Source organism: Neocloeon triangulifer, unplaced genomic scaffold (assembly GCF_031216515.1).
Source record: "Neocloeon triangulifer isolate White Clay Creek 2 clone unplaced genomic scaffold, ASM3121651v1 ptg000020l, whole genome shotgun sequence".
Taxonomy (NCBI): Eukaryota; Metazoa; Arthropoda; class Insecta; order Ephemeroptera; family Baetidae; genus Neocloeon; species Neocloeon triangulifer.
The window spans coordinates 674410-697164 of NW_026775561.1; the positions used below are offsets into that span (position 1 = coordinate 674410).

Here is a 22755-nt window from a genome sequence, read left to right on the forward strand (position 1 = left end):
TAACAAATGAAATTAAAACGTGCTGTGAAGAAGCTTGACAATTCCTCTTCTGCTTTTTTATTTTAATTTTGCTTCCGCTTTTGCTGGCTTAATAAAAAAACAAATTCAACCTTTGTCAACGTTAAGAAGTTCCACAAAATTTTCATTATATCAAATTTTATGCTGCAATTAAAAGACCAAATTTTTTAAGGAAAAGATTAAAATTAATATTTTTTATATTAAATGTTTTGGCGGTTGTTGAGGAAAATCGGCAGATTGTGCGGGTTTCGTCAGTTGGCAGGGGGCATCGGTGATAAACTTTGACCTTCGCAGCATCCGCCGTCTCAGATTGATCGCGCCGAAATCAAAGCAGACGCAATTTATCTGTTGCTAAGCGAGAGCCAAACTGGTATATTTTTCCTTCATATACTCGTAATTTAATTTCTTTCAAGCAACAAATGAATTTTGTCCCAATTCGTACAATACATTTTGAATGAAACAATTTTGCATAAAATCAATCACCAAAATTAAATTAAAAAATAAATAGCTGAATATACATTTTAGAGAGTTTTTTGTTTAAACGGAATTATAAAATGACCGGTTTAATTCCAAAATTAATTGGGCAGAATATTAGAGTTTCAGAAAAACAACTCAAGAGTTTTGGTTTTCTCATTCTGACATGAACTTGACACTTTCTGTTGCGTCCGTTTGCTGGTGCAGATCGCTGCTGGGAGCGAATGAATTTTTTTCACACGTTATTTGGCCAACACACGTGCAAATCCTGCAATCAAAACAAAAAACTCGCACAGATGCGTGTGTGAATCACGAAATTAAACATCTGGTCTCCGGTCCCAGATCTGCAAAATCAATTTAAAATTTTAGCATTAATAATTTTATTTCTTGCCCTGAAATCGCATGAAAAGAAACCAATCCAAGTCCGAAATATACCAAGTTTATGAAGAATGAAGTTGAAATTTTTCTCATTGAGAATTATTTTTATTTCCTGCAAATTTGTATGAAACGCCTCTTTTTATCTCTTTTTTAATAAAATGCCAAACCTGTGCTGCCGGTTGCATACCTCAAAGGCAACAGGTGAACTTTATTAAATTCTTCCGATTATGACTTTGACGAAAACTGAGCAACGAAGCGTATTAGCAATAAAGAGGCGTGTTATTGAACTTCCTGGAAAGCAGATAATTGTCGAGATTTCACCCTGAAAAACTCCTCCTGGAGTGTGAATCGATTTCGGTTCGGCTGACCAAAGTTTCCATTCAAAATTAAACTTGCGTAATGTGAAAAGAATTAAGATAAAAATCATTTCAGCGTAGGAATTATTTCAAGAGATTGTTTTTCGTGTTTCAAACTCCAGTTTATTAAAAAATCTGCAAACTTTCCATTGTTAAAATTTTATCGAATTAAAATTAAATGTCCTAAAAGATGGACAAATATTAAAACTATGAAATGTGACATTGCTTGGATATATTTTACAAAAATTCTAAATCTACCGAAGAACAATTAACGTGACACCGATTTGATTAAAATACAAGAAATTTATGCGGGCGGGACGAGGAGGGCGAGAAGTTGGTTGCCGGCCTCGAGCATCATGTTGCCGTACGAGTTGGGGGCCTCGGTGGCCCCTTGGCCGCCCTGCTCGCCGCAGCCGTACTTGGCCTTGAGCTTGGCCATGTCCTTGTCGGTGACAAAGTGTCGGTTGCCGATCTCGGCGCCGTCTTGCTGCGAATTCAAAGTAATGAAAAATCAATTTTGATCTGATTTCAAGTGGGAATTTTTTTATTCAGGGTTTTTCTTTTGGAAAAGCGAGAACTCACAAGCGGCACCAGCGTGTCCTCGCCGTTCTTGGAGAAGGCCTTGCGGCTGTAGTGCATGACGCTGTTGTAGTCGTAGCCGACGCCAAAGTCGGACACGATCGACTCGTTGTACTTGTCAAAGTTGCTCTCGCGACCTCAAAACCAAAACTTTTATTTTCACTTTCATGCCACTTAAAAAAAATGAGCACTTTTTTTCATACGGCAAAACTTTTGGCTATGGTCAACCGAATTGGACGGAATTTAGCAAAAGAATTTTTGAAAATTCTCAAAATTGCCTATTTTACAGGGGTTGAAGGCAGACTTTCAAAAAAAGGTGTTTTCCAAAATCGAAAATATCTCATCTCCCGTTAAACATAGCGCGAAAGTTTATGAAAGCAAAATTGTAGGAAATTAAACGTTCTTCAACTTTGCAAAAATAACCAAGGTCAAAGGTCAACTCTGAAGGTCACTATTTTTAGCTGAATTATTAAAATTGTTACCAAAGTATCAAGACAATAAGTTTTTTTGATTCCAAACTAGCCAAAAGCTGCTCTTGCTAGTAATAAAGAACATGTCGAAAATTGGTGATCTTAAAATTTTCAGTTTTTGAGAAATTTCGGATCAAACGGCAAAATACGTGGTTTTCTGATCATTCTTAGTGTGAAAATATCAATATTAACCTCGATAAAAATGTTCCTGTTAGAGTTAGGAACAAATGTATGATGACAAAAAATGATTGCCTTGACTTGTTCTTTCAAACGATATATCACACATGGTGACCAGGTCACAAAGGGTCATTGACCCCAGCTGACCTGTGACCTTTTTTGAATTTTTTCCGTGTGTGTGACGCATGGACGGAAAGGGGACGTCAGCAGGAGCAGGAGGAGAAAAAAACACAAAAACGCACTGTAACTCGACAATAAAAGTGTAGGGTGGAAGACAATCAGCTGTAGGAAAAACGCCCACTATCAACCAATAGTGATAAGAAAAACCGCCCAAATAAACCGGTAAAAACCGGTAGCAACCAGCCAGTATATATGCAGTAGTGCCAACCCAAAAATTATAGTCTGGAATATACTAGATATATACCGTTGTTTTTTCTTGCAAAAATGTTGCTTTTTAGAAGACAAATTGACCTGCTTGGATGTTGGTGAAGTTGACGAAGACGAAGTCGTCGCTGTCGGCGGCGCTCTGCTGGTGGAAGAAGCCGGAGGCGTGGAGCAGCTCGTGGGCGACGACGCCCTTGTGGACGCAGCCGCTCCTCTGCAGGTTGACGACCTGGCCGCCGCCCTGCCGCCCCACGTACGACCAGCACCCGGTCGGCCCGCCCTGCACGTACACAAAGTCCAGGTCGCCGATCTGGAACGGCCGGAACTTGAAGCACGACCCCTTCTCGATCATGTCCATCCCCTCGCGGATCGTCTTCCTCTCCGCGTCGTCTGAAACCGAAAAACACTTGCTCGTCATTTCAAAACTCTTCTTTTTCTTAAATTCAAAATAAATTGGTTGAAACTTCATTTCCAGAGCATCCAACGTTTGAAGAATAAAATTTTTGTCTCAGAATCCGGTAGAAAATTATTTTCAAGATGCCTTTTGATTTAGAGTTTTTAAAGTCAGTTTTTTTAAACAGACACTCTTGGCTCCTAATTTTAATGAAATTTATTTGTTCCTCCGAGTTTAAGATGAAATAGTACCAAAAGTTTTTTTGTTTTCAAATATCCTTTTCTATAGATTTAAAAAAATCATCCCGGTTTATTTTCTTTTTTTTCTCTCAATTTCATTCCAATTAAATTTATGTAAATTTTTTTACAATGATGAAAAAAGTTGGCAAAAAGATTTAAATACGAATCTTATTTCCGTGACGAGAGTAATTTTAAACAATAAAAACAGCCTTGATTCGAGTGGATACTGCGCCGCTGGACGGACGCGTCGAGCAGGCTGCCTACCCTGCAGGTCTCGTTCGCAACTCACTGAACATGGGCTCGAGGATGTAGGGGATGGTGGCGTCTTTCCACAGGGTTTCCGGGTCGCTGACCACGTTGCGCGACCTCGGCGCGTCCTCCATGATGTCGCCCTCCTTCAGGCCCGACAACTCCCACACGTTGGTCTCTTTCATTGTTAGCAAATTATAATTTTTATACGATTCCTCTCAACTATAGTTTATGACAGTGAATTTTTTTTTTAAACATACAATTTTTTTGATTAAGGAATAAATATTTTATTTACAATAGCTGCTTTTTTAATAATTATTGTTGACTAAAATATTTAACAAAACTAAGGATTTATGTCGGGGGAGTTTTGGACGATCCAATCCATGTAATTGGTGACGTCGGTGTAGAGGGCGTAGTGGGCGGGGTCGCACGATCGGAAATTCGGAGTTATCCTCTTTCCTGGACTGGCACTGACGACGCCGCGCAAAAAGTGGCGTTCGGTGTCATCACGGTCGTAGAAAGTCAATCCTCCGCCGCTGTCCCCAATGCAAGCATTCGTCTCTAATAATTTAACAATTATATACAGTTTTTAACCTTTAAAAATGGCGTGCTCTCCACCCCAACAACAGCTTGATCTCGCCAGAACCGCAACTGAAAATATTTCATGTAATTATTTCTCACAATTTTGCAAAGAATGTTATTCTGGAAGTAGATTTTTCTTAATTTTTATTAATGAATTTCTTACAGCTAGAAAAAGAAAACAAGGAAATTTCTCAGTATACACTGATGATTGATTTACAAAAAATACAGTAATTTAATGATGATTAATGAAAATCCTTTTACATAGTATGTTCGCATCAAACATTTGGGGTGATTTTTTTCATTTTTTTAACTCAATTTGGACCAAAATTTAATAATTCGTTTAAAAAGAAATATTTCCCGGCAATGAAATTACTAACTGCAAAAATGTCATTTGTATTAAAAAAAATCTAAATATTAATGTCAGGGGCGTTTTGGACGATCCAGTCCATGTAATTGGTGACGTCGGTGTAGAGGGCGAAGAACTTGGGGTTGCACGTGACGAAACCGTAGGGCAATTTCTTGACAGAACCCATGCTGACTACGCCGCGCAAAAAGTGGCGTTCGGTGTCATCACGATCGTAGAAAGTCAATCCTCCGCCACTGTCCCCTTTGCAAGCACTTGTCTCTAAATTAACAAATTTTTTACTTTTTTTCCCCCTAATGAAATTATATTCACACGCGTTTGAGGAATTCCGGCGCAAAAGTTCTCCGTCGGTCGCATGTATTTGGAAAAAAACTTTTTCTTCATATTGTTGCTTTCATAGCAATCCTGGTACGAAACGATTTTCAGAATCCCCTTTTGCAGAATTTGTGGCTGTTCATGGTCCACAGTGAAGCCCCAGCCGACCACCTTTTTAATTTTTTCATAATTTAATGCAAAATTTAAATTAAAAAAAAAAACTTACCGTGACGGATTTGTTGGCGATTTTGTTCAAATCGTAGTCGTCGTTCCAGAGGCAAATGGGCCGCACAAAATCATTGAAATTGACCTCTTCTGCCAAGATGACCAGGGCAATGTCATCCTTGAAATCAACCTTGCTGTGGTCGTAGCCAGGATGAATCACCAGACTTGCAGCCTAAACAAACAATTTGCAATAATTAATTAATCCTTGCGTGAGTTTTAATCGATAGTGTGTTTCTTGTGGTGCGTTTAGAGTTTAAGAAGACCTCATCTCAGCTTTGTGATTCATTTTTTCCCATTTTCAACTTTGTCTTTTTCATGAATTTAATTGAAGAAACAAAACTAATGAATTTCTCGTTGTTAAAAGAGAGTCGACCTAGAAATTGAGAAATAAAAGGAAAATTTGATTTTAATCAATGCTCAGCATCACCAAAATATTTTAAACTATGCAATAAATTAAAATGCACATAAAAGGAATTTTTTATTTAATTAAAAAAAAAACGCATATCAATTCTTTCCCGTCAGAAAAAAATAATTGTCAGTTCTGTGAGAAAAACTTTTTATCGAGGCTAATTTCCAGTAAAAAACTCTCTGAGCAGTTTTTAAGTTTTAGATTGATTCAGTCAGAAATTCTGATTTTTATTTTTTACCGTAAACTTCTGTCGATTTTCTTGCAAATTCGATCGGTTGTGCATTCCTAGGGCCACGTCCACGTGTCTCGCATTCAAAGAACTTCCATCGTCGTCAAAGAGACAATGCGCCGCTAAAAATCGTGTTTAGATTTTAGAAATTTGTCAAGTTCAGTTATGAGAAAAGAGCGATTTTTCTAAAAATAATACAATTCTGACCTGTGACGAGGACCTTTTTTGAAATGAGGGTCGCGCCGCAAGAATCTGCATTACGTCCTGTTTGCATTTTTCTGGAAAGACTCGCGTGCCAAGGGTGTTGACCTCTGACCGCGTTCTTGCCATTTGTGACCAACGCAAGCGCCTTTCCGGCTTCTCTTTTTCTGCGCCTTTCGCCCGATCGTCGTCCGCAGTTTGCAAAACTCTGGTTTGGGCCAAAATCTGGAAACCTTGAAATTTGCAATAATCAAAATGGAAATTAAATTAAAACCTTTTTTGGATTTTGCTTTGGGGATTTTTGGCATTGAAGCCAAATCGACGGACGCTGAAGTGATTTCATTCAAAAACGGCAACAAATCGAACCATGTTAAAGTGGACTCAGAATGGATGGCCACCAATGCGCGTAGATAAAATCGTTTTTCGCGCTCAATAAATAAATATCGTGACCAATCGTCTGAAACAAAATAAGCAAACAGTTGGGAGCTGCTAAAAAATGGAGCACGTACGTCCCCCAATTTTGGGTTCGTTTTTTGAAATTCTTTATTTTTAAAGCTCTCAAAATATAATTTCTATCCCCCTCAATCAAATTATCCACATTTGCCGCCTTTCTTGACAAAATATTAAACATTTTAATTAAAAAAATTTCCAATATGCCTTTGAAATTTTGTAAACGGAATTTTATGTATATTGTTTATTCTTCTAAAGTAATTAAAAAAAAATAAGAATCTTTAAAAATGAGCAGAAAGGGCATCACAACTATCAAAGGTCGCTAAAACGCTCGAAATCAAAAGAGAACCAAAGGGAACCAAAACCATAAAAAGAAGAACAATCGCAAGCACTGAAATGCTTTTGGCTTTGCCTTGCTTTGGAGTCACATTTGAGCACCAGCCTATACCTCCGCAGAAAGTTGGCTGGATTCTTTATTTTCTACTAAAAAAATATTTTATTAAAAAAACCTGTAAATTTTCCGTCTCAATTAGCGTGGCTGAGGTCGTTCTAGGGCTTGACGATTGAAAGGAAAAGGCGCTCCAGGCGAACTTATTTTTGGTCGGTGTTTTCTTCAAAATATGTTTTGCAAAATTTGAACGCAAATCGTAGATTGCGAGACCGAATTTAATTTCTGCGCTCAAACCTTAATTCTCTCAAAATTAATTTTGAAGAGCAGAGGCAGAAGAAACGAAAAGTCGCAAATCGTCAACCAATCACAAATTTTGTGGCGACAATTTATAACATATTCCGCGGGTTCAATTTTACTTACCGCCTCTTGATGTGCAGATTGTATTCCCGTAGAGGTCGCAGATCCATTTTTCAATCTTTTTCTCACCATAACACGTTTGCTCCGGTAGGAAATCTACTTTTCTCATTTTATCCTAACGATTGGAACAAAATTTGAATTAATTTTAATTGTGGAAAGAAAACGATCTTTTATAATTATAAATTGAGGAACGAAAAAATTAATAATTGGAAAATTCGTGAACAGAACTGCGCTTTTGGATATTCGCGCGCGCCTTCAAAGTGTTGCGTTGTTGTGGAACTACTGTCCACAACCTTTGAATAAAGGTTTAAATTTTAAATGTGCCATTGCCGCCTTTTGGGTTCCCTCACAGAGCAATTACTTTTCGCGCCCTGAAGGTGGCACCCTGAACGACAGCACGCAGCAGCAGCAACCCGCCCGCAAGAGAAGGAGGAGACGCTCGCGAGCCACCGGCCGGCAAAGACACCCGTGTGTGCGCCGCGCGCTTCATAATTGGGGGGTATTGCTGTGTCCATTATTTGTATCCCAGTTAACTTTAATTGCGCCTCGCAGTTTATTCCGATCGCCAAGTTGTACTTGCCAGTTTAAATTACAATAGATTTAATCCTACATTTAAAAGTAACCACCCGTGCTTTTATTAATTACCGCGACCCCGAGTCTAAGGGAATACGGCAGAGAGAAAGAAAGCAGAAATCTCTCTGTCGTGGCGCTCAGTGGCCGAGTGTCACGACATGCGTGGAACAATGGACCACCCCCTACCCCTGCATGTGAAACAAGGTTCCGGTAAAGCAACCAGGCCGTGTATCATGAATACGTGTGCAGAATTTCCATGGGACGAAATGGAAAAACAATTTTTCGGTCTGTTGAAAATTAAAAAATATTTCCAATTATTCAGCTTTGGCTATTTATGAGATGAGTTTTCTTTGAATTTTTAATTACGTTGAAAATTTTGCTAGTTAATGAAACAATTGCATGTGTAGATGAATTCATAGCTATTTTCGAATCTTGAAAATGTTGAAATCTCGCTCTAGAATCGTTTTTCCAATAAATGTTAATTTCTCCATAAATAGAAATAAATGATAAAAAAAAACGTTTCTCTTTCAAAAATATCAAAGAAAACAAGACGGAATTCGTAAAAACTCCCATCATCGCGGCAAATTTATGGAATTATTTTGACGGATTTTTTCCAGTCAAATTTATTGACATCATTTTTCCACCATTTATTCAAATCTAGTGAAAAAAATTGCACAACCCGTAAATTTTTTTCTACAATTTCAAAATTCAATTTTGTTCATAAAAAAACTAACGTCGATGCAAAAATCTGAATAGAAGTGAAGCTGCAAAAAAATTATCTAATCGCGCCCTCTAAAATTGTAAAAGGCAAAAATGTTAATCATACGTACATGCCATTGATCGTAACCATAAAAATTTTCGAGTTCGTCGTTCGTGTTGTCCCAATTCCACAAACAGGCAGGCTGCAAATTCGGTGTAAAATCCAATTTTTCAATTTGCCAAACTAAGATCATATAGTAATAAAATCTGCCGTGCTTCAATTCCACCTTCTTTACGTTCAAAACCTGAAACCATCGCGTATAAATTTTGAGTATTCAAAAGTATCCTTTATGTTTTATTATTATCCCGTTTTTAAATTTAAAAATTGTGCCATTGAATATACATTTTTAGCTAACGTAAATTTCAGGAAATATAATTTTTAAATCACTTAAATTCATGGCAACCAGATTGAGAAACATTGAATTATTTTTATCTTGAGTAGAAAATCGTCTTTTGGGAAATTAAAAATAAAATTAAAATTTGAAAAAGTTTGTGAAAAGGTGGAAAAAAAGGAAATTCACCTTTTTATTCTGCAATAAACCTCTTTTCTGGAAGCATTTTTGTTTATCATTTTCGTCTTCACATTTGCCTCCATAAATTTGAATTTCTTTCCCTTCTTTATGCGCGTCGTATAAAGGGAGCAAACCGTCTATTGAGGAATCAAAAATCATTAATTTAATTAATTTTTGAAAACTTGCAAAACAATAATTCTCCAATCAATACTTACAAGAGATGATTGTTTCGTCTGATACAAGAACTCCATAATTCAAAAAACCACCCGTGCTGAGCCAAACAATCCACGGAGCGATTCCACTTTGGTTCCATCGGCCGCAGTCATTGAAATTTTGAACGCCTGAAAAGCAATTATTGATAATTTTTATTTTTGAATGAAGTATAATTATCGGAAAGAAGTAACAAGTCCAGCCAACTTGAAGCGGAGATTTCGGCCGGTGCTTTTGTGACTGGAAAGCAAGACTTGAAAGCCGAGCGATCCAGTTTTATACACAATTATTTACATGCGAATTTTTACAAAGAGTAAAATGTCGACTCGATATTATAAAAGATGATTAATGAAAAAAATTTATTCTCAGAGATCACTCTCAAGTTTTTCTTTAAAATCAAAATTTTGAGATTATCCAGTTGGAATTTTGAATTTTTACCTAGTCAAAGGCTTATAAAAAAAATTTTCTGGAAAATCTTGTACAGAATATTTGGTCTTAATTATTTTCGAATAAAAAGAAATTGAAAAATGTGTGATCGTTTTTAAAGTTGCGTTTAAAACCGAATTTTCCGTCCTTTTTCCAACAGAAATAATGGGGACTTAAAAAAATTGAAAATTGCAAGTTGAGTGAACTCAAAAATTTATGCTCCACATCCGGAGATTCAATAATAAATTTTGAGCCTGATATTATTTGAAGGTTTTGAAAGCATTTACCTTGATTTAAAAAAATTAATGATGTTGAATTGAAACTTTCATACCTGGAGCCTCAAAAATTGATCGATTTTTTCCATAATTCCAGCAGTCAGTCAAGTTAATTTCCTGTGAAAAATAAAAGTTATTTTAATTTTTTATTTTACTTTAATTAATCATAATTCTATTTCTTCTAACAGATTAACCGTAACTTGCCAAAATTAAAGTCGTTAAGGTTAAGAAATTGATTATAATATTTTATTTCAATTCAAACCGTTGGACATAATTTTGCCTTCAAATAGTTTCAATATCGAAAAGTTGAAAACTTGTTAATACGTTGTCAGGACATGTTACAAAATGTTGGCAAATTTTAAAGTTGATTTTCTCATAGTTTTATTTTAACTCCGATTTTAACTTCAAACAGATTTGGTCGCTCGAAATTAATTGAATTCAAGAAAATGAATTTTGCGTTTTAGCCAAACTCTCACCTGCCTCGTTTCCACGTCCCAAGTCTGGGCAAAAGCGGAAAAAGTGCAGAGGGCGAAAATCCAAATCCAACTTCCGATCTCCATTTTCAACCTTGGCTTTTGCGAATTTTGCCTGCAATGTTTAACTAACCAATTTTTACTTTGCCAGCAATGAATTTTTCAAAAACATGCAGATGAAAATTAGAGCTAGTAATTTTTTTCACGAAACAACGATAATGAAAATCTGCAGATTTTGCGATATTTTCCCGAGTTGACAAACTTTTTTACTCTCACAGCTAAAGAAATGATTCCTAAAGTGAATAATATCAAGCAAAAGAAGAAACATTTTACACAAACTTTTAATTTAGTCGAATTTCAGCACTCAAATTTTACCATCGTTTCTTTTTGGAAATGGAAATAAAATTTTGGAAGAATTTGCACAAATAACTCTTGCAAGTCCTGAAATTCAAGTTGGTAAAAAGTTAAATCGATCTTTACCAAATTTTGATCTTCTGAATTCCACCTAAAGTTGCGTTTAAGTTTCAATTGAGTTTTTATTTTTTGTGAGCCATTTAAAATTGAATTTCCTAATTTAAACTCAATATTTTGGTATTCCATTCATTCTCGCAGTTCCAGCAAAACCATGTGAAAATCTCATAATAAAAACTCTTTTTGATCATTTGCTACTTTGCGTCTCTGTTAATTAGGCAAAGTGGAAATGATCACTCACACGTATTGATATCCTATTTCCAAAGCAAAAATTTTATTCCATTAAAATCTGCCAAACACCGTTTTTTTGTTTCAAACTCTCGCCAGTTAAAATTTAATTAAATAAATTGTTTGGAATAAAATACCCGTAAAATGAGGTCAGCAGAGCAAGAAAACTGGCCTGGATCGCGAAGTCACGCAATTGCAGGATTCGCAAACACTGACAACTATTTGAAGCTACCAAATGTTGTGTTTAATTAATCTAAAAAGTCGCATTGGAATTTTAAAAGCTCGTTGACTTTTGTTTTGTCTGCCTATTGGAAAAAAATACAAATTGGCTGGAAAAGCCGAGGACACGTTAGTGAAGTTGGCGATATCGCCAACAGTTTTTGGCATTTTTTTAAAAGTGGAGAAGTTGGCGATATCGCCAACTTTTTTTATCTTAAAAAAGGGTTATAAAAGAATGCTGATTGCGTTCTAGGGGATGCATTTGGCTAGTATAAGTAACCCGTTATGCATTAGATCTCTAGAAGTACATAAAATATGGATTTTTCGCGATTTACACCCTCACGGCCGGGTTCAGCCGCTATCTAACCCACCCCAAATTACACCCTTGACACCCTTACATAAAAAAACCACCCTTACATCGCGGCTGAACCCGGCCTTCTAATTTAATTATACACCCGAAGGTATTTTTATGGTGCCGACCACAGTGAAAAATCGGTTTTTCGCGATTTACACCCCCACGGCCGGCTTCAGCCGCTTTCTAACCCACCCCATTCGACACCCTTGATACCCTTACATAAAAAATCAACCCTTACATCGCGGCTGAACCCGGCCTTCTAATTTAATTATTCACCCGAAGGTATTTTTATGGTGCCGACTACAGTGAAAAATCGGTTTTTCTCGATTTACACCCCCACGGCCGGGTTCAGCCGCTTTCTAACTCACCCCGTTCGACACCCCTGACACCCTTACATAAAAAATCAACCCATACATCGCGGCTGAACCCGGCCTTCTAATTTAATTATTCACCCAAATGTATTTTTATGGTGCCGAAGTTACCTGAATATCAGTTTTTCGCGATTTACACCCCCACGGCCGGGTTCAGCCGCTTTCTAACTCACCCCGTTCGACACCCCTGACACCCTTACATAAAAAATCAACCCTTACATCGCGGCTGAACCCGGCCTTCTAATTTAATTATACACCCGAAGGTATTTTTATGGTGCCGACCACAGTGAAAAATCGGTTTTTCGCGATTTACACCCCCACGGCCGGGTTCAGCCGCTTTCTAACCCACCCCATTCGACACCCCTGACACCCTTACATAAAAAATCAACCCTTACATCGCGGCTGAACCCGGCCTTCTAATTTAATTATACACCCGAAGGTATTTTTATGGTGCCGACCACAGTGAAAAATCGGTTTTTCGCGATTTACACCCCCACGGCCGGGTTCAGCCGCTATCTAACCCACCCCAAATTACACCCTTGACACCCTTACATAAAAAAACCACCCTTACATCGCGGCTGAACCCGGCCTTCTAATTTAATTATACACCCGAAGGTATTTTTATGGTGCCGACCACAGTGAAAAATCGGTTTTTCGCGATTTACACCCCCACGGCCGGGTTCAGCCGCTTTCTAACCCACCCCATTCGACACCCTTGATACCCTTACATAAAAAATCAACCCTTACATCGCGGCTGAACCCGGCCTTCTAATTTAATTATACACCCGAAGGTATTTTTATGGTGCCGAAGTTACCTGAATATCAGTTTTTCGCGATTTACACCCCCACGGCCGGGTTCAGCCGCTTTCTAACTCACCCCGTTCGACATCCCTGACACCCTTACATAAAAAATCAACCCTTACATCGCGGCTGAACCCGGCCTTCTAATTTAATTATACACCCGAAGGTATTTTTATGGTGCCGACCACAGTGAAAAATCGGTTTTTCGCGATTTACACCCCCACGGCCGGGTTCAGCCGCTTTCTAACCCACCCCATTCGACACCCCTGACACCCTTACATAAAAAATCAACCCTTACATCGCGGCTGAACCCGGCCTTCTAATTTAATTATACACCCGAAGGTATTTTTATGGTGCCGACCACAGTGAAAAATCGGTTTTTCGCGATTTACACCCCCACGGCCGGGTTCAGCCGCTTTCTAACCCACCCCATTCGACACCCTTGATACCCTTACATAAAAAATCAACCCTTACATCGCGGCTGAACCCGGCCTTCTAATTTAATTATACACCCGAAGGTATTTTTATGGTGCCGACCACAGTGAAAAATCGGTTTTTCGCGATTTACACCCCCACGGCCGGGTTCAGCCGCTATCTAACCCACCCCAAATTACACCCTTGACACCCTTACATAAAAAAACCACCCTTACATCGCGGCTGAACCCGGCCTTCTAATTTAATTATACACCCGAAGGTATTTTTATGGTGCCGACCACAGTGAAAAATCGGTTTTTCGCGATTTACACCCCCACGGCCGGCTTCAGCCGCTTTCTAACCCACCCCATTCGACACCCTTGATACCCTTACATAAAAAATCAACCCTTACATCGCGGCTGAACCCGGCCTTCTAATTTAATTATTCACCCGAAGGTATTTTTATGGTGCCGACTACAGTGAAAAATCGGTTTTTCTCGATTTACACCCCCACGGCCGGGTTCAGCCGCTTTCTAACTCACCCCGTTCGACACCCCTGACACCCTTACATAAAAAAACAACCCTTACATCGCGGCTGAACCCGGCCTTCTAATTTAATTATTCACCCGAAGGTATTTTTATGGTGCCGAAGACACCTGAATATCAGTTTTTCGCGATTTACACCCCCACGGCCGGGTTCAGCCGCTTTCTAACTCACCCCGTTCGATACCCTTGACACCCTTACATAAAAAAACTACCCTTACATCGTGGCTGAACCCGGCCTTCTAATTTAATTATACACCCGAAGGTATTTTTATGGTGCCGACCACAGTGAAAAATCGGTTTTTCGCGATTTACACCCCCACGGCCGGGTTCAGCCGCTTTCTAACCCACCCCATTCGACACCCCTGACACCCTTACATAAAAAATCAACCCTTACATCGCGGCTGAACCCGGCCTTCTAATTTAATTATACACCCGAAGGTATTTTTATGGTGCCGACCACAGTGAAAAATCGGTTTTTCGCGATTTACACCCCCACGGCCGGGTTCAGCCGCTTTCTAACCCACCCCATTCGACACCCTTGATACCCTTACATAAAAAATCAACCCTTACATCGCGGCTCAACCCGGCCTTCTAATTTAATTATACACCCGAAGGTATTTTTATGGTGCCGACCACAGTGAAAAATCGGTTTTTCGCGATTTACACCCCCACGGCCGGGTTCAGCCGCTTTCTAACCCACCCCATTCGACACCCCTGACACCCTTACATAAAAAATCAACCCTTACATCGCGGCTGAACCCGGCCTTCTAATTTAATTATACACCCGAAGGTATTTTTATGGTGCCGACCACAGTGAAAAATCGGTTTTTCGCGATTTACACCCCCACGGCCGGGTTCAGCCGCTTTCTAACCCACCCCATTCGACACCCCTGACACCCTTACATAAAAAATCAACCCTTACATCGCGGCTGAACCCGGCCTTCTAATTTAATTATACACCCGAAGGTATTTTTATGGTGCCGACCACAGTGAAAAATCGGTTTTTCGCGATTTACACCCCCACGGCCGGGTTCAGCCGCTTTCTAACCCACCCCATTCGACACCCTTGATACCCTTACATAAAAAATCAACCCTTACATCGCGGCTCAACCCGGCCTTCTAATTTAATTATACACCCGAAGGTATTTTTATGGTGCCGACCACAGTGAAAAATCGGTTTTTCGCGATTTACACCCCCACGGCCGGGTTCAGCCGCTTTCTAACCCACCCCATTCGACACCCCTGACACCCTTACATAAAAAATCAACCCTTACATCGCGGCTGAACCCGGCCTTCTAATTTAATTATACACCCGAAGGTATTTTTATGGTGCCGACCACAGTGAAAAATCGGTTTTTCGCGATTTACACCCCCACGGCCGGGTTCAGCCGCTTTCTAACCCACCCCATTCGACACCCCTGACACCCTTACATAAAAAATCAACCCTTACATCGCGGCTGAACCCGGCCTTCTAATTTAATTATACACCCGAAGGTATTTTTATGGTGCCGACCACAGTGAAAAATCGGTTTTTCGCGATTTACACCCCCACGGCCGGGTTCAGCCGCTTTCTAACCCACCCCATTCGACACCCTTGATACCCTTACATAAAAAATCAACCCTTACATCGCGGCTGAACCCGGCCTTCTAATTTAATTATTCACCCGAAGGTATTTTTATGGTGCCGACTACAGTGAAAAATCGGTTTTTCTCGATTTACACCCCCACGGCCGGGTTCAGCCGCTTTCTAACTCACCCCGTTCGACACCCCTGACACCCTTACATAAAAAAACAACCCTTACATCGCGGCTGAACCCGGCCTTCTAATTTAATTATTCACCCGAAGGTATTTTTATGGTGCCGAAGACACCTGAATATCAGTTTTTCGCGATTTACACCCCCACGGCCGGGTTCAGCCGCTTTCTAACTCACCCCGTTCGATACCCTTGACACCCTTACATAAAAAAACTACCCTTACATCGTGGCTGAACCCGGCCTTCTAATTTAATTATGCATCCGAAGGTATTTTTACTGTGCCGACTACTGAAAAATCGGTTTTTCGCGATTTACACCCCCACGGCCTTGTTCCGCTGTGTTTTTCTCATCTGGCATATCAGCTGTTTGAAATAAAAATTGTTTTCTTGTTTTGATTTCCTGGATAACGAAATAAAATTACACCCCTTGAATTTTTTTTTAAGAAATACAATTATTACGTCACACACATTTTCCAGAATTTTGATTTATTAATTTAGCCCTTTTTTTCAATTCATTTAATTTGTATTGTTGGTTCTTTAAATTGATTACTATTACATATTCCACTTCAAATATCTTTTGAGAATTTCATTTTCTTGATATAAATTTAGAAATTAGTAAATTTAGTATTTTAATCAAAAAATAAAATTTATTATGAAAAAATTTAAAACAAGTCCGGGGCAGGAAAGCCATATACTTGGGTAAAATTGGGTAAAGTTAAAAAAATCCTTATTCAGTAGCATGCTTATCAAAATATTTCAGATGAAACCATCAAGAAAATCTCAATCTTCACTAAAAAGTAAAATTAAAAAAATTGGAAAATAGAAAATTCAAACCAGACCAGACTGCTACAAATTGATAATTTTACTTAGAAGTTTATGAAAAAAAATAATTAGCACACAGGTATGGGTTGCTCTGGGTGATGCCAACCTGTATTAATACGTCGATTAAGAATTAAAAATTAAATTGAATAAAATATATTCTTTTATTTTGAAGCTCATTTGAGTACAACTTCAACTTAACTTAGAGAAGTTTACGAAGCAATTTTCAATGTGGTGCACGACAAAATAAAGTTAAAGTCTTTCACTTCTTTTTCGAATAGTCGTCACTAATACTAAGGACGCGATTTTTGCACTCGGCCAGGTGGTACTGGGTGCCTTTACTGACCGCATAGCAAACACACTCTGGAATCACTTTCGTCGTAGCACTGTTGTTGCTCGGAACTATTGCTACAGAATTGAATAATGTAAAGAAAAGATGTAATGCATATTTTTAATTATTAGAAATTTTCTTTAAATCTTCATTTCAATTGAATTATTATTAAGAATAAAATCTAGCAATGAAAATGACAGGCCGGAAAGATAATGCACATAGTCAACCCCGTAAAGTTGAAAAATAAAATTCTTGTTACTTTTCGCAATTTTATAAGACACAGTCTTCTTCAAAATTTTCTATTTTAAATTATTTTATGGGAAGTTTGGAAATTTTCAAGTCAATCAAAATTCAAAGTTGGATAATCACTTTGAAGCGGCCAACGATTTGTGGAAATTTTTTTAATATCAATAATTAATTGTTAATTAAATATTTAATTCTATAATTTTTTTAAAAATAAAAAAACGATATTCAGGTGTCATCGGCACCTTAAAAATACCTTCCGCTGAATAATTAAATTAGAAGGCCGGGTTCAGCCGCGATGTAAGGGTTGTTTTTTCATGTAAGGGTGTCAGGGGTGTCGAACGGGGTGGGTTAGAAAGCGGCTGAACCCGGCCGTGGGGGTGTAAATCGCGAAAAACCGATTTTTCACTGTGGTCGGCACCATAAAAATACCTTCGGGTGTATAATTAAATTAGAAGGCCGGGTTCAGCCGCGATGTAAGGGTTGTTTTTTTATGTAAGGGTGTCAGGGGTGTCAAACGGGGTGAGTTAGAAAGCGGCTGAACCCGGCCGTGGGGGTGTAAATCGCGAAAAACTGATATTCAGGTAACTTCGGCACCATAAAAATACCTTCGGGTGAATAATTAAATTAGAAGGCCGGGTTCAGCCGCGATGTAAGGGTTGATTTTTTATGTAAGGGTGTCAGGGGTGTCGAACGGGGTGGGTTAGAAAGCGGCTGAACCCAGCCGTGGGGGTGTAAATCGAGAAAAACCGATTTTTCACTGTAGTCGGCACCATAAAAATACCTTCGGGTGAATAATTAAATTAGAAGGCCGGGTTCAGCCGCGATGTAAGGGTTGATTTTTTATGTAAGGGTATCAAGGGTGTCGAATGGGGTGGGTTAGAAAGCGGCTGAAGCCGGCCGTGGGGGTGTAAATCGCGAAAAACCGATTTTTCACTGTGGTCGGCACCATAAAAATACCTTCGGGTGTATAATTAAATTAGAAGGCCGGGTTCAGCCGCGATGTAAGGGTGGTTTTTTTATGTAAGGGTGTCAAGGGTGTAATTTGGGGTGGGTTAGAAAGCGGCTGAACCCGGCCGTGAGGGTGTAAATCGCGAAAAATCCATATTTTATGTACTTCTAGAGATCTAATGCATAACGGGTTACTTATACTAGCCAAATGCATCCCCTAGAACGCAATCAGCATTCTTTTATAACCCTTTTTTAAGATAAAAAAAGTTGGCGATATCGCCAACTTCTCCACTTTTAAAAAAATGCCAAAAACTGTTGGCGATATCGCCAACTTCACTAACGTGCCGAGGACACAGGTCAAAAGGGCCAAAAGGGGTCCAGGTTTTCTCTCGAACATTGAAAAACTTCGCCAGAGAACCAAGATCATGAATAAATGTTTTGAATAAAATAATTCCAGAAATATCGCGGCATTTAAAATGAGAATATATTGTATTAAAATATGCACATTACAGGATTTGAAATTCCCCAGAAGGGACAGAAAACTTACTTGGAACTCGAGCCGTGTCGATGATCGCGATTGAGAAGCGAAGAGCGAATGCCGAGAGCCTTTCCAAGCCACTTGCTTTTGTTTGGGCCAATTGATAAAAACTCTCTTGGTTTGAATCACGTGGTCGCGCCGAAATAGTTAATTCCCTTCAGCATCACTTGAATTATGAATTCCCCCTTTTTTAATCCACGAATTAATTTCTTATGAATTTTTATTGAATTTTTAAAAAGTTCTAAATTTGTGCACAAAATTTTGGAGAACAAATAAAGTGGACACCAAAGGGCAAAGCGGGAATGTCCTCGTTGAATAAAATTAGTTTTATTCAAAAACGAAAACGATTCTTCCATTTTCATCCAGGATCTGTGAAATTATTTATTTTCCTGGCATTTTTCTAATCAAAAATTGATCTATCTTGTTGAAATAATTCCAGGAAATAAGGATAATTATAATTCCTTGAAAAAATTTGAGCTTCAAGAAAGAATCATTTAGACTAATTGTCAATTAAGGGAAAATTTTCTTAATGCCATTTTACTTGAAATTGAGGAAATTTTCAAAACGAGCCAGGAAAATTTTCACTTATTTCATAGTTGTAAGACACGAATTGTTTTTTCTGCAAGGCAAATTCAGTTCTTTCGAGACAAATTTCTGAATAAAATTTAGCAAATTGATTAAACAATGTAGAAAAATTTTTCTTGGCCTTGTATATTTTGCTTTTATAGATTTGCCAATAGTTTGAAAATTACTGTTTAATTTTATTATAATTAAAGAAAAAACGCAAGACTGGACAAAAAAGATGTGGAAAGAAAAATTGTGGACCATAATTAAACCAACTTGGACGCTTGATTCGCTAAATTGAATTAAAATTTAAAATCATAAATTTTATCAATTGCAAAATTTGTCTTTCAAACTGAAATGTTTAAAATAAAATAACAAAATATTCAATTGACTAGGTTTCAGTGATCAAAAATTATTATTAAATGAAAGTGCTCTAGTTAAAATATTTCTTTAGCTCCAAGATTTTGATTTGAGGGGCGGTTGTGGAGGAAAATCGGCAGAGATTGCGGGACTTTCCAGCTTTAGATTGATAAACCCTCACAACAGCATCCGGCGGCTCAGATTAGAAGCTCATATTTCAGATCGCGCCGAAATCGAGCGAGGCAATTTATTTGCTGCTAATTGTAAGCTAAATTAACATTTTTATCATTTTAAGACCAGAAATAAAATATCTTAAAATCAACGACCGATTTTACTTCCGTAAAATTCTTTTTTGCATAAAAATGCACGCATGTAAAAATGAAATATTTCTTAATATTTTTTTTGCCTTTGCCTATCAAGTATCAAATGAGATTAAAACGTGCTGAGAAGCTCAACAGTTCCTTTGCTGCCTTAATTAAACATTTTCAATTTAAAATTTGCCCCTTTTTTATATTTCTGTCGCTTTTGCGGCTTAATTATTATTATTATTGTTGTTGTTTATTCTTCACAAAACAGTCAAATTAGAAGAAAATTTCAAAATGTGAAGAAACGGCAACACAATTTGCTAAAACGCGGGGCCTCAAGAGAGGTCCGCGCCGAGATGGGCCGCGAGCTGATTAATTAAAAAAATCAAGTCTTTTTGAGTTACCATAATTTTCAATTACATCAAAATTTGTGCGTGCAAAAGGCAAAATTTTTTTAATCAAATTATCGTTAATAAAAGTTGCTGCCGGGTTGTTGAGGAAAATCGGCAGATTGTGCGGGTTTCGTCAGTTGGCAGGGGGCATCGTTGATAAACTTTGACCTTCGCAGCATCCGCCGTCTATCAAGGGAGCCTGATATTCTTGAGTATTTTTAATTTTTTACTTTTAATTGTGTAAATCGCAGATATAAATGAGTTAATTTACACGTTTTCATTAATTAAAACCACTTTCAAGCTGTGTTAATTGCGATTGAGCTCAAAATTAATTAAATGTAGTCCAGAAAGAGGACAAATTATTTGAAAAAGTCGATTTTATTGTCATTTTGTGATTTTAGCGCGCGTTGATTCAGAGCAATTAATTGCGATTAATTAATTATGCAAATTCATCTCAAGGAGAGAAATTTAAGCCACGTCCCGAGCGAATATCTCAACGCGCGCTTATCACGTGGGCATCAAATATTTTATGTTTCACATTGAATTGTTTTCATAAATGGAAATCTTAAATTAATATTTAGATTTTGTTTCTCGATATTCACGATCATATAATTATAATTATTGTGAAAAAAAAATAATAATTTGAGCTCAAATATTTATGAGTTTAAAGAAATAAATATGGTTAATAATTACTGCATGATGAAGTCCATGACTCTGACGAATTTTTTCCACGAGGGTGTGGGGCAGATTCGCCAAAGGAAGGCCTCGGAGCCGATTTCGAGGTTGATCGTGGTGAGCAGCGCGTGCACGGCGTCGATCATTTTCTGCGGCTCCGAGTCGGCGCCAAGTTCCTCGCCCAGGCACCCGAGCCGCGCGTCCAACGCGATCACCGCGATTGCTGAATCCAAAGTCAAAGCAATTAGGCTTGCACTGAGAAAAATGTTGACTGAAATGCATTCCCCTTTAAGAAATTAAGAAGCCCAAACTAACTTCATCGGAATGATATATGAACTTGGTTGGGTGAAATTTATTATTCAATTAAAAAAATTGTACTACACTGAGAAATATGTTTGCTGAAAAATGATCCAAATTTATTGGGATGAATTGGCTTGATGACATTAGTGTCATTTTTTGGGAGAAAATTTAGAAATTTCCCATATAAAAAAAACAATTAATAATTTCTAAATTTTCCATACGATTTATATTTTTGTTTTTAGATCATCACCAAAATTATTCGGACTTTCCTTTTTTTTTACATATATTTAAAAAAAATTATTTACATTCCAAGGCCCACTTGTGCAACTCATTTTTTAAGTCATTATTATTATTATTTTTATTCTTCTCGGTCTGTACAAAAATTTTTAAATTTGAGAAAAAAGAGAAGAAAGGGTTTACAACTAGCAGATGTCTGCTAAAACGCCCGACATCAAAAGAGACACGGCCGCCGCGGTAAACCCACACTATCGAAAAAAAAGAACGATATCACAAACACTTTAAAAGTCTTCGGGCATTTTGCTCTTTTCATTCGCAGCGATCCAGCCTGGAAAAAACAATTAATCGTCTCGAAATTTAATATTGAAAAAAAATTTGGTACTTTTTGACAAAGTCCTCGGCCACCTGGTCGATTTTGGGCGCGTACATTTCCACGACTTTTGGCTGCATGAAGATGGGGTTGACAAAGTGGCGCGCCTCTCGTCACGCCTCCCCCTGGCTGCCAAATCATTTTAATCATTTTTTTTGTTATTTTATTTTTATTTTTCTTTCTTTTACTCGACGAAAATGCCGCCGACCCCTTTGAAGAAGTCCTTGCGCGTGTGTTGTCGGTAGTACTCGAAGCACTTGACGGCAGGTCGGAAGGGCGCGGCCGAGTCGCTCCTGAAAACCGTCTCGACGTCCCTCGGATCGAAAACGAAAACCAGGTCCTTGTTCGGCTCGGCTCAAGCCCTGAAAATCTCGCGGTCGGCCCGAATTCGTCGCGGATTTGCGCGAACATTTTCAACAAATCCCCAAACTCGTATTTCTCTGCAAGAAAATATTATTTTTTCTTCTCAAATCCACAGTTTTTATTGAAATTTCTCAATTATCATTGAACATTTCAGGATAATGTTTGATAAAAAGGCTTATTTTAGTTTTGCCCCGCAGATAAGCAGCAAAAAGATAATTCCTCTGCGTGACATAATTAATCTTAGGAGCGGTAATTTTTTGATAAGGGAAGCAATAAATAGTGACAATTTGAAAGACTTTTTATGTCTTGAGAGTTAATATCAATGCGAAAATTATATTGAAAAAACTAAATAGTATTTGATGCCTTCAAAAAATTAATAAGTAATAAGTCGCGCTTTCAATCAAAAACTTCAATCCTCAATTTCTATTGAAAAAAAATTGTAAACATTGTAAAAAAACTGTATTAATAAAAAATTAGCGCATCATCCAAAGTTTGTATGATATTTTATTTATAAAAAGAGGTCAGAAAATTAAAAAAAATTGCTAAAATTGATAAATATTTCTATTTAAAATTTAAATTTAGTTTCTTTTCATTCACCTTCTGTGAGATTTAAAAATTA

General features: G+C 37.9%; 2 protein-coding genes across 2 annotated transcripts; both read right to left on the reverse strand.

The window, feature by feature from the left end:
* Positions 1-1332: 1332 nt before the first annotated feature.
* LOC132204105 (zinc metalloproteinase nas-14-like) lies at positions 1333-4004 on the reverse strand. Its single transcript, XM_059632368.1, has 4 exons — positions 3759-4004; positions 2924-3226; positions 1809-1942; positions 1333-1713 (listed from the first exon to the last, which is right to left on the reverse strand). The coding sequence occupies exons 1-4, from the start codon at positions 3901-3903 to the stop codon at positions 1531-1533; spliced, it is 765 nt and encodes a 254-aa protein (XP_059488351.1). The 5' UTR covers positions 3904-4004; the 3' UTR covers positions 1333-1530.
* Positions 4005-4088: 84 nt separating this feature from the next.
* LOC132204103 (uncharacterized) lies at positions 4089-21511 on the reverse strand. Its single transcript, XM_059632366.1, has 14 exons — positions 21472-21511; positions 20885-21089; positions 10533-10644; positions 10113-10173; positions 9361-9486; positions 9155-9282; positions 8705-8878; positions 7305-7416; positions 6318-6500; positions 6050-6268; positions 5852-5964; positions 5206-5376; positions 4979-5150; positions 4089-4925 (listed from the first exon to the last, which is right to left on the reverse strand). Exons 2-14 carry the CDS (start codon positions 21010-21012, stop codon positions 4708-4710), a joined length of 1917 nt encoding a protein of 638 aa, XP_059488349.1. The 5' UTR covers positions 21013-21089; positions 21472-21511; the 3' UTR covers positions 4089-4707.
* Between the last annotated feature and the right edge of the window lie 1244 nt (positions 21512-22755).